This window comes from Monodon monoceros, unplaced genomic scaffold (assembly GCF_005190385.1).
Source record: "Monodon monoceros isolate NGI ecotype Baffin Bay Population unplaced genomic scaffold, NGI_Narwhal_1 Contig707_ctg1, whole genome shotgun sequence".
NCBI classification, from domain to species: Eukaryota; Metazoa; Chordata; class Mammalia; order Artiodactyla; family Monodontidae; genus Monodon; species Monodon monoceros.
The window spans coordinates 177-15,554 of record NW_021702718.1 but is presented as its reverse complement, the minus strand read 5'-3'; the positions used below and the strand labels follow the sequence as shown (position 1 = coordinate 15,554).

Below are 15,378 nucleotides of genomic sequence, written 5' to 3'. Positions count from 1 at the left end.
TGGGTGACCCAGTCCTAGGTTCTATATGGTAGAAGCAAACCTCCTTACTTGTTGGAGGACCAGTGAGACAGAGAGAAAATTTGGAGGAGCCTGGACTCTGTTTGGAAGGAGTGTGCATGCTCCCACCTGGCCCTGGGACCGGGCAGAGAGAGGTCCGCTTCAGCAGCTGCCAGTTTCCAGTGAGCAGGTTCACCACACACCCCAGCCAGAGCAGAAGAAATGCTCTGCCTCCACTAACTCCATGCCCCAACATGTCGCTGGATCTGGGGCAGTCAAGACCAGGGAAAGACTCCATTTATGGATGAAGAGGCAACCCAGTCCCAGGGCAAAGCCCAGGTGGGGCTGCGGTGGCCATTGTGGGAACTTGCTCCACTGGTACATGAGAAGCAGCCCACACCTCTGACGGTAGCTGTTTGGCCACAGCTCACCCACTCCACCATACATGCAGAGAAACAACACTGGCTCTGCCTTCTCCCTTTGGAGCAGTGCCACAGCAGGGCGGGAGTGGTGGAGGCTGGAGACACTGGTCAGCTGGGAGAGAGTAAGGGGTCTTGTCCCAGAGGCAGGATAATATATGAATAATTGCCCAGCCTTAAGACCAAAGAAAGAGCCCAGAGACAAGGACAAGGACATCAATGGTTTAATGGATATGGATCTTACTAATCCAGGGCAAGGTCCATGATAGACACTCCACCATGGTGCAGACACATTAGCTAGGAAGTGGCAGCAGTCTTTTTTACTGTGGAGCAGGGGGAGTTTATCTGATTTAAAGGGAATTGATGTGAGGTTGGCTCATCAATTCTTAGGGAAACCAGCAGAGGAGTATGCCACTCACAGTCCCTTTTATAAACTATCAATGTGAAGAAGTTATGAACTAAAGATTAGAACAATCACTAGGACTTCCTTGGTGATGCAGTGGTTAAGAATCCGTTTGCCAATGCCGGGGATGTGGGTTCGATCCCTCGTCCGGGAAGATCCCACATGCTGTGCAGCAACTAAGCCCGTGTGCCACAACTACTGAGCCTGCGCTCTATGACCCACATCCCTCAACTACTGAAGCCTGCACCTAGAGCCCATGTGACCCAACAAGAGAAGACACCAGAATGAGAAGCCCTGAGCAGCACAACGAAGAGTAGCCCCCTGCTTGCCACAATTAGAGAAAAGCCCATGGGCAGCAATGAACACCCAACACAGCCAAGAGAGAGAGAAAGAGAGAAAGAAAGAAAGAAAAAGAAAAAAGAAAGACACACGATTACTATCTGTGGCTAGAGAAAGAAGGTAGGCATTGACTGATTAGGTCTTATGATTAAGAGAGAAGTTCTGCCATGTGAGTAGGGTGCTGGTGAGTCAGACTTGGTGGAGCAGGGGGTGTATAAAGAACAACAATACAGCCATTTTTGGTGCCTGATTATACCTCAGCGTTTCTCAGTTGGGCACAATCACTGACGATGCAGGCAGGAGAGCCTTTTCTGGGGGACCAAAAGTAGTGCTTTCCCTCTTGTTTAGCTGCCTCATGCCTGCTGAATATCTCGTCTCCATATTCCCAGTTATGGTCCTGTAGCTTTTTTTTTTTTTTTCTCTGACCATAGCTTACAAAATTACTTTTATCACGTCAGGCTGCATGCATTTCAAGAGCAATAGAATAATGTTTACTTGCTTCTAATACCAGTGGATGTAAACTTGGGTTGGCTCCCAGGAGTCTGAGATTATGTCCAAACACTTCAGTAATCAGTAGCATTAAAGACTTTTAAATGCTCTGATGAATCTCGCCAATTCTCTCATGGATCCCCCACACCTTAAGAAGGATGGAGCCTCCTCCCCGCCTGCCCCACCCCATTGATTTCCCAGCGCTCCGCGCGATGCTACTCGGTTTTTTCCTGGTGTTTCTAGTGGGGAGCGCTACTCCTTGAGCCTTTACCCTTACATTACCCAGAAGAACTTGCGCTAAGGCGAAGTTCATCCAACGAAAATGTAGAAAATGGACATTTCCGGGAGGGGAAACATCAGGGAGGGGGACTTCCGGTGTCTTCGTGGCAGACGTCTTGATTGTTGATGAGGCTGTGGACCTGGTCAATAGCTCCGCTGTGCGGTGTTGAGAAAGAGGTGAGGGGCCTAGGAGGCGGAAGTGGAGGGTTTATGCGCACTACAGAGGGACGGGTCTTAGGGACGGGGACGACGCCGCCGCTTGCTGGGAGTAACCGTGCCGACTCCGACCCGGTCGCTGGACTGTCGCCGCTCCGCTCCGCACAAAGGCTCCGATGGCAGCGCCTGCGCTGAGGGACCCACCTCAGGTAAACGCTGCGGTCTCCGGGTTCTCGCCTGCCCGTTTCCCCGCAGAAATACAAACGCCCCGAGTGAGCGGCGCCTGGTCACGTCTGGTCCAGGACAGTGAGGGCTTCAGGGTTGTTTTATATATCTCTGACCACCACTGTATGCGGTGTGAGTGAGGCTCGGAGATGCAACCGAAGCAGGAACATTCCGGGGACGTGTATTCCGTCTTGTTTCTGCGAGGAACAAAGTTTGAGACCAGGCTGCATCTGGAGTGGTAGCTGAGAGGTTGTACCTTTCTTCTAAGGGCTCTCGGAGCAGTGGAGAGTTTTGAGCAAAGGAAGGACACAATCTGAGTTAGGCTTTTAAAAATTCTCCAAAGCCTGTTCAGTGGAAGAAAAGACTCTAGGTGGGCGATGAGGACTTTGAGGCAGAGGGAAGTTGTGGCTTTTCCAAGGTCACAACTGATAAACGATAGCACTGGGGACGGAGGCAGGGAGGGGAGATTAGCCAGTTAGCCCGAGGTTACCTGGCTCTTGTTCCGCCAGGGAAGGTCTGATCCCCTGGAGTACCACCATGGTCACTTTCTTCTATGGCCTGCTTGTTCCCACAGATTCCCAGGGCTGCAGAAGCACTTTTAGTGAATGGAGGTTGTCCCAATCCCTCACTTGTTTTGACCCCCACGCACGCATTCTCTGTATTTGAGGTGTCTTAGGGCTCTTCATCTGCCATTCTACTAGCTTTTTGGTTTGGGGACCTTGGAGAACCTCATGCTCTGGGTACTGAGTGCAGGCCTAGACGTTCTATGGAGGGAGTATGGAAGGTTACTCCAGAACCCACACCAGTTTGTGGAAGTACTTTGAGGTGAGGTTGAGTTGGTTTAGGTAAGTGCAGGTCTCCTTAATTTTCTGGTGGGAATAAACAGCGCAGAAGAGCAGGATTTCGGCTTCAAATGACTGCCTGTGTGTTCTGGAGGTATTGGGAGATTCAGATCAGAGGAGGGAGGTTTTCTACCCCAGGTCTCAAATGGCTACATCTTTTTGGGCAGTAGGGGAAATGTGTGGGAAGATGGACTGTGGGTTTTCAGGAGTGAGACCGTTCATGGTTTCATTTGTCCCTCTTATACCAGGGCAGTGTGACCTTTGAGGATGTGGCCGTGTACTTCTCCTGGGAGGAATGGTGTCTTCTTGATGAAGTTCAGATACACCTGTACCTTGATGTCATGCTGGAGAACTTTGCTGTTGTATGCATGCTGGGTAAGGCCCTCACACCCACCCCTATCCTCTGAGCTAGGTTCTTCCTTTCTTCTCTTCCTCAAGGGCAGCTCTGTCCTCCCATCTGGAACATGGGCACTGCTTTCTTCTTAAATTCCTTGGTTATGTGCTGTGGTTACTATGGCTAGGCAGAGTGCATCCCTAGTCCTTAGTGCCCGAACACCAGTAGCCCCAAAGTTGCAGCTAAAGATTCAGGGTTAGTAGTCTTTTTTGTAGATTGTTTTTAGTTTTATTGAAGTATTGTTGATTTACAATTTTGTTTTAATTTCTGCTGTACAGTAGGTCCGTGGTTATCCATTTAAAATACAGCAGTGTGTACATGTCAATTCCAAACTCCCTAACTATCCATCCCCTTCACCCTTCCCCCTTGGCAACCACAAGTTCATTCTCTATGTCTGTGAGTCTGTTTCTGTTTTCTAAACAAGTTTATATGTATCCATTCTTTTTAGATTCCGCATATAATCGATAACATACGTTATTTGTCTTTGTGTTTGTGACTTACTTCACTCAGTATGACAATCTCTAGGTCCATCCATGTTGCCGTGAATGGCATTATTTCATTCGTTTCAGTGGCTGAGTAATTTTCTGTGGTATATAAACACCACATTTTCTTTATCCATTCAACTGTCTACGGACATTTAGGTTGCTTCCATGTCTTGGATATTGTAAACAGTGCTGCATTGAACATTGGGGTGCATGTATCCTTTCAAACCATGTTTTTCTCTGGATATATGGCGAGGAATGGGATTGCTGGAATATATGGTAACTCTATTTTTTTGAGTTTTTGAGGAACCTCCATACTGTTCTCCATAGTGGGCTGTACCAATTTACAGTCCCAGCAGCAGTGTAAGAGGTTTCCTTTTTCTCCACACCCTCTCCAACACTTGTTATTTGTAGATTTTTTAATGATGGCCATTCTGACTGGTGTGAGGTGGTACCTCGTTGTATTGAATAATTTTGATTTGCATTTCTCTGATAATTAACAATGATGAGCATCTTTTCATGTGCCCATTGCTCATCTGCGTTTTTGCTTTGGAGAAATGTCTATTTAGGTCTTCTGGGTTGTTTGTTTTCTGTTACTGAGTTGTATGGCTGCTTAGATATTTTGGAAAATTAAGCCCTTTTTGGTTACATTATTTGGCAATAGGTTATCTTTTTGTTTGGCTTATGATTTCCTTTGCTCTGCCAGAGCTTGTAAGTTTGATTACGTCCCATTTGTTTATTTTTGCTATTATTCCTGTCGCCTTGTTAGGGTCAGTAGTCTTCCCCTCTGCCTGGTGGTAGATCCCTCCTTGTTTGACCTTTCTATGGCCAAGTGACTGTCCAAATTAATGGTACCCAGGTTTTGCTCCATTTTGGTACCTGACATTTTTTTGTGTGACTGTGTGACAGTATTGTCACTGATGTGGTCACTACTACAACAGACCATGAAATGTGGCTGCAAGACACTTTTTCAAGGTTCCAGTTTCACTGTATCCACACCAGTATCTGTTATTTTCTTTCTTTCTTTCTTTCTTTCTTTCTTTCTTTCTTTCTTTCTTTCTTTCTTTCTTATTAATTAATTAATTAATTAATTTTTGTTGTGCTAGATCTTAGTTGTCACAGGCGGGCTCTCTAGTTGTGGCTTGCGGGCTCCTTAGTTGCTTCTTGTAGGCTCCTTAGTTGCACCACACAGACTACTTAGTTGTGGCATGCAAACTCTTAGTTGCGGCATGCATGTGGGATCTAGTTCCCTAACCAGGGATCGAACCCCAGCTCCGTGCATTGGGAGCATGGTGTCTTAACCACTGCGCCACTCGGGAAGTCCCAGAATCTGTTATTTTCTGTTTTTTGTTTTGTTTTGTTTTGTTTTGCCCTCACTGAGGGGCATGCAGAATCTTGGTTCCCCAAGAAGTGATTGCCAGGGATCGAACCTGCACCCCCTGCAGTGACAGAATGCAGTCTTAACCACTGGACCACCAGGGGAGTCCCTGTTATTTTCTGTTCTTTTGATCATAGCCATCCTAATGGGTGTGAAATGGTATATCTTTCTCATTTCAATTACATCCCTTTTGGTGTGCTTATTGGTCATTTGTATATCTTTAGAAAAATATCTGTTCAAGTCCTTTTTTATTAATTAATCAGGTTGGTTTTTTGGTTGTTGTTGAATTACAGATTTATCCATAGATTCTGGATATTAATCCCTTTTTTTTGTTTTGTTTTAGGGGTTGAGCTATTCTTTTTTATTTGATTGATTGATTGATTGATTGGCTGCGTTGGGTCTTCTGCTGCTGCGTGCGGGCTTTCTCTAGTTGCAGCGAGTGGGGGCTCCTCTTCGTTGCGGTATGAGGGCTTCTCATTGCAGTGGCTTCTCTTGTTGTGGAGCACAGGCTCTAGGCACGCAGGCTTCAGTAGTTGTGGCACATGGGCTTCAGTAGTTGTGGCTCAAGGCCTCAAGAGCGCAGGCTTAGTAGTTGTGGCATGCGGGTTTAGTTGCTCCGTGGCATGTGGGATATTCCTGGACGAGGGCTCGAACCCATGTGCCTTGCATTGGCAGGCAGATTCTTAACCACTGTGCCACCAGGGAAGCCCTTAATCCCTTTTTGTATACGTGTTTTGGAAATGTTTTCTCCCAATCTGTGGTTTCTTTCTTACTGTGTTTATAGTGTCCTTTGATGTTAAAAAGTTTTTCATTTTTTTCCGTTTCCCCCCCCCAGCTTTCTTGAGTTATAATTGACAAATAAGATTGTGTAAATTAAGGTATGAGACAAAAATTGTTCATTTTTATGAGGCCCGGTTTGTGTAGTTTTTGTTTTGTTGCTTTTGCCTTTGTTATAAAGGCAAGAAATCATGGCTGAATCCAACATTCTGAAGCTCTTCTTGTTTGTTTTTTCTTAGAATTTTCTAGTGTTAGCTCTTATGTTTAGGCCTTTGATATATTTTGAGGCCTTTGTTTAGTCCTATAGTTTAGGCCTTTGATATATATATTACGTTTAGGCCTTTGAGTTTTTGTGTATGGTGTTAAGTAAGGTTCTAATTTCATTGTTGTGCATGTGGGTATCTGGTTTTCCCAGCACCATTTGTTGAAAAGGCTGTCCTTATTCAGTGGAAACCATACTCTTCTTAGTAATTATTGCATCATATATTTGAGGGCTGATTTTTAGACACTCTAGTCTCTGTTCTATTCCATTGGAGTATATATCTGTCATTAGGCCAGTAGCACATTATGCTGTTTTGCTTACTGTAGCTGTATAAGACAGTTTGAATTTATGTGCTGTGAATCCTTCAACTTTTTGTTTTTCACAATTGCTTGGGCTGTATTGAATCCCTTGAGAATCTATGTGATTTTGAGTCTGAGTTCTTCTGTTTCTTGAAGGCATCATTGTTTTTGATAGGGATTGCGTTGAATCAAAAAAATCCCCCACCTGAGTGTTAAAATTGATGAATCTTCACGAACACATCATTATCACTCAAAATCTAAAATTTGCGATAGGGTTCACTCGTGGTGTTGTACATTCTGTGGGCTTTGATAAATGTATAATGACATGTATTCACCATTATAGTATCATAAAAAATGTGTTCAATTTTCAACTAAAAATTCTCCGTGTCCCACCTGTTCATCCCTTCCTCCCCCATACTCCTTTGTATCCCCTGATTATTTTTTTACTGTCTCATTAGTTTCCCCTTTTTGAGAATGTCATATCCTTGGACTCATACAATATGTAGCCCTTTCATCTTTGCTTCTTTCACACAGTAATACGCATTTAAGTTTTCTACATGTTTTTTCATGACTTGATAGCTCATTGCAGTTTAGCTGTAAATAATATTGCTGTTCTCTGGATGTATCATGTTTATCCATTCATCTACTGAAGGACTTCTTGATTACTTCCAAGTTTTGAAAGTTGTGGATAAAGCTACTGTAAATATCTGTTTGAAGGTTTTTGTGTGGATGTCCGTTTTCAAATCCTTTGTCTAAATACCACAGAGTACAATTGCTGGAGGATATAAGATTATGTTTAGTTCAGTAAGAAAGTACCAAACTGCCTTTCATAGTGGACTGTACCATTAAGCATTCCAGTCGGCAATGAATGAAATTCCTGTTGCTTCACACCCTTGCCAGGATATGGTGTTGTCAGTGTTTGGATTTTGGCCATTTTTATAGGTATGTATTGGTATAGGCCCTTTTAAAATAATTTATTTATTTTTGGCTGTACTGGGTCTTTGTTGCTGCGCATGGGCTTTCTCTAGTTATGGCAAGCGGGGGCTACCCTTTGTTGCAGTGCGCAGGCTTCTCATTACAGTGGCTTCTCTTGTTGTGGAGTACGGGCTCTAGGTGCACGGGCTTCAGTAGTTGCAACATGCAAGCTCAGTAGTTGTGGCTCGCACCTCTAGGGTGCAGGCTCAGTAGTTGTGGCGCATGGTTGCTCCCCGGTTCTTAGTTGCTACCCGGCATGTGAGATCTTCCCGGACCAGGGCTCGAACCCGTGTCCCCTGTGTTGGCAGGCAGATTCTTAACCACTGCGCCACCATGGAAGCCCTGGTATCTGCTTTTGATTTTAATTTGTATTTCCTTGCATCTTTGTATATGCTAAATTTTCATGTGGATGTCTTCTTTTAATGAGGTGTCTGTTAAGGTGTTTTGCTCATTTTGTATTTGGGTTGTTGTTTTCATACTGAATTTTAAGGGGTTCTTGTACTTAACTTTTAGGCCCATTATCCATTTTGAGTTAATTTTTTGTGAAGGGTGTAAGGTTTGTGTCTAGAATTCATTTCTTGACATGTGATGTTCAGTTGTTCCAGTACTATTTATTCAAAAGACTTCATTTTTCTCCATTGTATTGCACTTGCTCATGTGTCAATGGTCTGATGAGTATATTTCTGTGGCTCTATTTCTGCACTGTCAATACTGTTCATTGATCAGTTTCTCTATCCTTTCAACAATACCACACTGGTTTGATTACTTCTTTTTTTTTTTTTTTGCCTGCTAGGCCTCTTGTAGGATCTTAGTTCCCCAACCAGGGATTGAACCCCTGGCCCTCAGCAGTGAAACCGTGGAGTCCTAACCAAGGGACAACCAGGGAAGTCCCAGGCTTGATTACTTTAGATACTAAGCCTTATTTTACTTTTTCTTTCTTTCTTTCTTTGTTTTTTTTAAAGATACTAAGTCTTGAAGTTGAGTAGTGTCAGTCTGCAACGTTCGTTCTTCAGTATGGTGTTGGCTATTCTAGTACTTTTGTCTCTGTGTATAAACTTTAGGATCAATTTATTTATATCCACAAAATTACTTCCTGGGGTGATTTGGACTGCATTGAAACTATAGGTGAAGTTGGGAAGAACTGACATCTTGACTGTAGTGGGTCTTCCTATTTATGAACGTGAAATAGCTTTCCATTTATTTAGTTCTTTGATTTCTTCATCACAGTTTTATAGTTTCCCTCATGTAGATCTTGTACATGTTTTGGTAGATTTATAACTAAGTATTTCTTCCTTTCTCTCTCCATTTGTTCGGTGGTGGGGGTATTAATGTACATGGTCTTGTGTTTTTAATTTCACATTTCACTTGTTTATTCCTGATGTATAGGAAAGTGATTGACTTTTGTATCTTATCCTTGTATGCTGAAACTTTGCTATAATTGCTTCCTAGTTTCAGGATTTTTTGTTGTTGTTGTTCTATATTTTGGTTTTTACATAGCTGGTTATATCATCTGTGAATGAAGGCAGTTTGATTCCTTGCTTCCTGATCAGTATAACTTTAATACAACTTTCTCTTCTCATTGCATTAGTTATGACTTATAGTGTGAAGTGGAAAGTGAGTTGTAAGAGGGAACATCCTTGCTTTCTTCATCTTACTGAGGATGTTTCTAGTTTTTCTCTAGTAAATATGATGATAGCTGTAGAGTTTTATTTAGATTAAGTTGAAGTTGTTACCTATTTTTAGATTACTAGGAAATGGAGATTTTGATCATGAATGGGTGTTGGATTTTCTCAAATCCCCCCACCCCACATCTGTTGATGAGATCATGATTGGTGGATTTTATTTTTATTTATTATTATTTTTTTGGCTGCACCACAGCTTGCAGTGTCCTAGTTCCCTGACCAGGGATTGAACCCAGGCTAAAGCAGTGAAAGTGCCGAGTCCTCACCACTGGACTGCCAGGGAATTGCCGCAGGTTTATATTTAAAGTGGGTTTCTGGACTTCCCTGGATTGCATAGGGGTTAAGAATCCACCTGCCAATGCAGGGGATATGGGTTTGAACCCTGGTCCGGGAAGATCCCACATGCTGTGGAGCAATTAAGCCCATGCGCCACAACTACTGAAGCTGGCACGCATAGAGGCCATGCTACACCACAAGAGAAACCACCACAACGAGAAGCCCGCGTACCACAACAATAGAGTAGCCCCCGCTTGCCGTAACTAGAGAAAGCCCACACGCAGCAACAAAGACCCAATGCAGCCAAAAATAAATTAAAAAATAGGGCTTCCCTGGTGGCTCAGTGGTTAAGAATCCACGTGCCAATGCAGGGGACATGGATTCGAGCCCTGTTCCAGGAAGATCCCACATGCTGCGGAGCACCTAAGCCCGTGCACCACAACTGCTGAGTCTGCACTCTAGAGCCTGAGAACCACAACTCCTGAGCCCGTGTGCCACAACTACTGAAGCCCATGCACCTAGAGCCCCAGCTCTGCAACAAGAGAAGTCACTGCAGTGAGAAGCCCGTGTACCACTACGAAGATTATCCCCTGCTCGACACAACTAGAGAAAGCTGTGCACAGCAACAAAGACCCAATGCAGCCAAAAATAAATAATAAGTAAATTAAAAAATTTTTCTTAAATAAAAAAAAAACACAATGAGATACGACCTGACACATGTTACAATGTCTGTTATGAGAAAGAGAAGAAATAAGTGTTGGTGAAGTTGTGGAGAAAAGGGACCCCTTGTTCACTGTTGGTGGGAATGTACATTGTTGCAACTACTATGGAAAACAGTATGGAGAATCCTTACAAAATTAAAAAGGGAACTTCTGTATGGTCCAGCAATTCCACCTCTGTGTATTTAGCCACAGGGAGTGAAATTATCATATCAAAAAGGTATCTGTACCTCACGTTTATTGCAGCATTATTTATCATATTCAAGAGATGGAAACAACCTAAGTGTCCATTGATGGATGAGTGGATCTAACAAACATGTGGTATATATGGCATATTATTCAATATTATACAATCATAAAAAAAGATGGAAATCTTGTCATTTGCCTCAACATGGATAGACCTTGAGGACAATATGCTAAGTGAAATAAGTCAGAGAGAGAAAGACAAATCCACTTGTCCCACTGTTTCCATGGAGGATTGGCTCCAGAAGCGCCTGCATATACTGAAATCTGTGGATGCTGAAGTCCCATAGTCAGCCCTCTGATTCTGAAGTTTTCCCATTTGTGGATTCATCCAACTACAGATCATGTGATCCTGTGTATATTTGTTGAAAAATATCCATGTACAAGTGGACCCAAGCAGGTTTAACTGTACTACATGAGTATACTTACATGCTGAATCTTTAAAACAAGAACAACACCAAACTCAGATACAGACAAAGGATTAGTGATTGCCAGAATTGGGCAGGTGGTTAGATGAAGTGAGTGAAGGGTGTCAGAAGGTACAGACTTCTAGTTATAAGATGAGTAAGTCCTGGGGATGTAGTGCACAGCATAGTGGCTTTAGTTAGTACAACTGTATTGTATATTTAGAAGTTTCCAGAAGGGTAGATCTTAAAAGTTCCCATCACAAGAAAAAAAAATGTACCTATGTATGTTAACTAAACTTATTGTGGTAGTCATAGCATTGTATACATAAATCAAATCATGTGGTACAACTTAAAGAAATACAGTGTCTCATGTCAGTTTTAGGTCAATGAAAGTTTTTATCTTCTCTGATGCTCTTCCTTTCTCTATGAAACCCAAATTTTTTGATCTACGTCATTTTTCCTCTCTGAAGAACTACTTCTAGTATAGTCTCACAATTTTTCTGTGTCCAAGAACGTGTTTATTTCATCATCAGTGTTGGAGATTTATGTTGCTGGTTACCAAATTCTAGGTTGGTGATGTCCCCTCTCTCTTACCACTTTGAATATTTTACTCCATTCAGTTCTTATTTCCCTGAGTTCTAAGGAGAATTCAAATGTAATTGGTTTTTTGGCTCCTCTTGGGAAAGGTGTTGATTCCTTTAGCCTCTTTTAGGTTGTTGTTGTTGTTGTTTTCTGCATTTGAATGTGGTAAGCCTAAAGATGTAGTTGTTTTGGCATTAAACCTGCCTCATGTTCCCTGAGCTTTCTGGATCTGTTGGTTGGTGTCTGGCATCATTTTGTTAGAAATTCTCCATCATTATTGCCTCAGTTATTTCTTCCGTTTCTTTTTTTCATTCTGTTTGAGATGTTTCCATATGTGTGTGTTAAATTTTTTGTTGCTCTCACACGCGTGTTGTATATTACGGTATTTTATTTTATTTTTTGTCATTTTTCAGTTCGCTTTTCAGTTTTGGAAGTTTCTCCTAAGAGAACATGAAGCTTAAAGGTTCTTTCGTTAGCTGTATGCAGGGTATGAATAAGCCCATCACATCATTCTTAATTTCTGTTATAGTGTACTTGATCTTTAGCATTTCTTTTTGGTCCATTGTTAAAATTTTCATCTCTCAGCTTACATTTCCCTTCTGGCATTGTATGCTGGCTGCTTTATCCATTAGTAGACATTAATCAGCATATTAGTCATGATCATTTTATATTCCCAGTGTGATCGTTCACACATCCCTGTGATATCTGATTTTGATTCTGAAGCGTTGTCTTTTCAAACTGTTTTGTGGGACACTGCAGATTTTCAGAAGACGCCATGGTTGCAAAGAGTTAGATCAATTAGATTCTGCCAGTACAATAGTTGTTTAGGTGGCGAGATACATTCCTAACATTTTGTACTCCATCCACTGTATATCCTTCCCTCTGGCTCCACCGGATGTTCTTTTTTTTTTCGGCCACGCTGCATGGCATGCCCGACCAAGAATTAAAGCTGTGCCTCTTGCATTAGAAACAAACAGTTTTAACCACTGTACCACCAGGAAAGTCCTTCCACCAGACACTCTTTTTTTCTTTTTTTTTGGCGGTACACGGGCCTCTCACTGTTGTGGCCTCTCCTGTTGCGGAGCACAGGCTCCGGACGCACAGGACCAGTGGCCATGGCTCACGGGCCCAGCTGCTCCGCGACATGCGGGATCCTCCCGGACCGGGGCACGAACCCGTGTCCCCTGCATTGGCAGGTGGACTCTCAACCACTGCGCCGCCACGGAAGCCCACCAGACATTCTTTATGTAATATTTAAATGTTGTGTATTGTGTACTGAGTTCCTCTGGGCCAGTGTTGGCTATTCAGCCATCCTATGTTAGGACTTGTATTATTTGTTTCCCGTGTAGTTGGTCAGATTGGTATGGAGAGTCATTAGGGCTTTACGGGATGGATATGAATCTGGTTTCAGCAAAAAGCCTCAGATGTAGCCTGATTACGATGAATGGCAGCTGAGAGAGGCCATGATCAGGGCTGTGTTCAAGTCATATCAGGAAGTATGAATTCCTTGTGACTAGTGTTTTAGTGCCACTGTCGGTGGCTGCAAAGCACTTCTCTCGATTTTCTCCATTCGTGACATTCTGCCAACTTGTCTTTTCTATTTCCCATTTTTATTATGACTCCGGCCTCGCATTCATTCTCTAACACCTCTGTAAACCACTTATCTCATGTGGTATTTACACTGATTTTCCCATAGTACCTACTGACACTGCTTGTATTCTCAACATAAGGAATCCTTTAATATTTCTTGAATGCCAGCAACTTGTTTGCAGTCAGATTTTTGGAGGTCTGGACATACACTTCTGTACACTATCACAGGTCACCAGGAGATGGGGTCCTGGTAAAAGCCATTGACAGAGGAGTGAATTATAGAAGACACCTATCGCCTTGGGCCACATCCAGTCCTTGTGTCCTGTACTTGGTGAGAGCAGCTGCTTCTCAAGTTGACCCCAAATTCATTTCCTGAATACGACCCTGTGGACTCGTTCTTTCACGTGTCAAATGTAGAATTGTGCTGGCCTTACTCCCCCCAATAAAGTCAACATGAACTTCACCATCACTTCTTTGTTTTCAGGTTCTTTTCCTGGAGTTGAGGATGAAGAGATGACTTCTGAACAGAGTGTATCTGAAGAAGGAGTGTCACAGATGAGGACCCCCAGGGCAGGTTTGTATCCTGAGAAGACCCAGCCCTGTAAGATGTGCATTGCAGTCTTGAGAGACATTTTGCACTTGGCTGAAGAGCAAGGAACAAATAGGGAGCAGAAAGCATACAGATGTGGGGTATGTGGGAAACAGTTCTATTTCACTGAAAACCTTCAAGAGCACCAGAAGCAGCACATTAGAGAGAATCCCATATGGTATGGTATGCAGAGACCCTCATTTTGGAAAAGCTGCCCAATCCACACAATAGGGAATCTACCTACCTACATGGAGATTGGGAGTGACTTCGTGGCCAACATGGGAGTTCAGCCACAGGCCACTAATACCAGGAAGAAATGAAACAACAGTAAAGAGTGTGAAGCTGTTTTTCACAGTGGAAAAGGTCATCACAGCTGGGGAGAAGGCACGAAAGCCTCTAGCCACACAGAAATACTTGTTCAGGATGAAAGAGTCCTTACTAGTGTAAGGTTGTGTGAGTGCAGCAAATGTGGGAAAGCCTACACCCAAACATGTAAACTTATTCAGCCTGAGCAAGTTCACACTGGAGAAAGGCCTTACTAATGCAGCCATTGTAGAAATTATTTTAGCCACAAATCTGGTCCCCTTGGACATCAGAGAGTTAACTGTGGAAGAACACTCTGTGACTGCAGTGAATGTGGCAGATCCTTTAGCCTAAGGAAGTACCTCAGAGCACATAGGAAAATCCACAGTGGAGAAAAGGCTTATGAATGCAAGGAATATGCTAAACCTTTCATTGAAAAATGCATGTTAATTGAGCATCAGAGAGTTCACACTGGAGAAAAGCCTTATGAGTGCAGTGAATGTGGGAAATCTTTTGTTGCTAAGAGTGGCCTCCACTATGATGAGAGAGTTCACAATGGAGAAAGGCCTTATGAGTGCAGTGAATGTGGGAAATCTTTTACTGCTAGGTCAGGCCTTCATGATCATCAGAAAGTTCACACTGGAGAAAGGCCTTATAAGTGCAATGAATGTGAGAAATGTTTTACTGGTAGCTCTAGCCTTCTTCGTCATCAGAGAGTTCACAGTGGAGAAAGGCCTTATGAGTGCAGTGAATGTGGGCAGTCTTTTACTATTCGATCCTCTCTCTATGATCATCACAGAGTTCACACTGGAGAAAGGCCTTATGGGTGCACTGAATGTGGGAAAGCCTTTAAGCAAAGACAGCTCCTCCGCATCCATAGGAAAATCCACACTGGAGAAAAGCCTTTTCAGTGCAAGGAATGTGGTAAATCTTTCACCCAAAGGTGCCACTTGATTAAACATCACAGAGTTCATACTGAAGAAAGGGCTTTATGAATATCATGAACGTGGCCGGCAGTGACATTGAAGGAGTTCCGGGTGGTAAGAGAGTGAGAAGAACCCGTGCAGCTAATGGACCCTTTCTAGAGAGGAAACTGAGACATAGAGATGATGTGTCATGTGTTTGTGATCTCCCAGAAATGGGCAGTGATCTGGGCTTCAGTGCCAGGTTGCCTGGTTCAGGATATCGAGAGTCTGGTCACTTCACTCCTCCCCTGCCCCCACCCCCAGGTTTGGGGACTGAAAGAACACCTTGTCCATCCTGACACTTCT

At 43.2% G+C, this 15,378-nt stretch overlaps 1 protein-coding gene across 1 annotated transcript; it reads left to right on the top strand.

Annotated features, from left to right (window-relative positions):
* The first annotated feature begins 2,178 nt into the window (after positions 1–2,178).
* LOC114891129 (zinc finger protein 211-like) lies at positions 2,179–15,130 on the top strand. The gene is given in 3 exon segments (XM_029215224.1): positions 2,179–2,291; positions 3,398–3,524; positions 13,700–15,130. Coding segments are annotated over 3 exon segments (1,563 nt in total). The 5' UTR covers positions 2,179–2,258; the 3' UTR covers positions 15,103–15,130.
* The last annotated feature ends 248 nt before the right edge of the window (positions 15,131–15,378 follow it).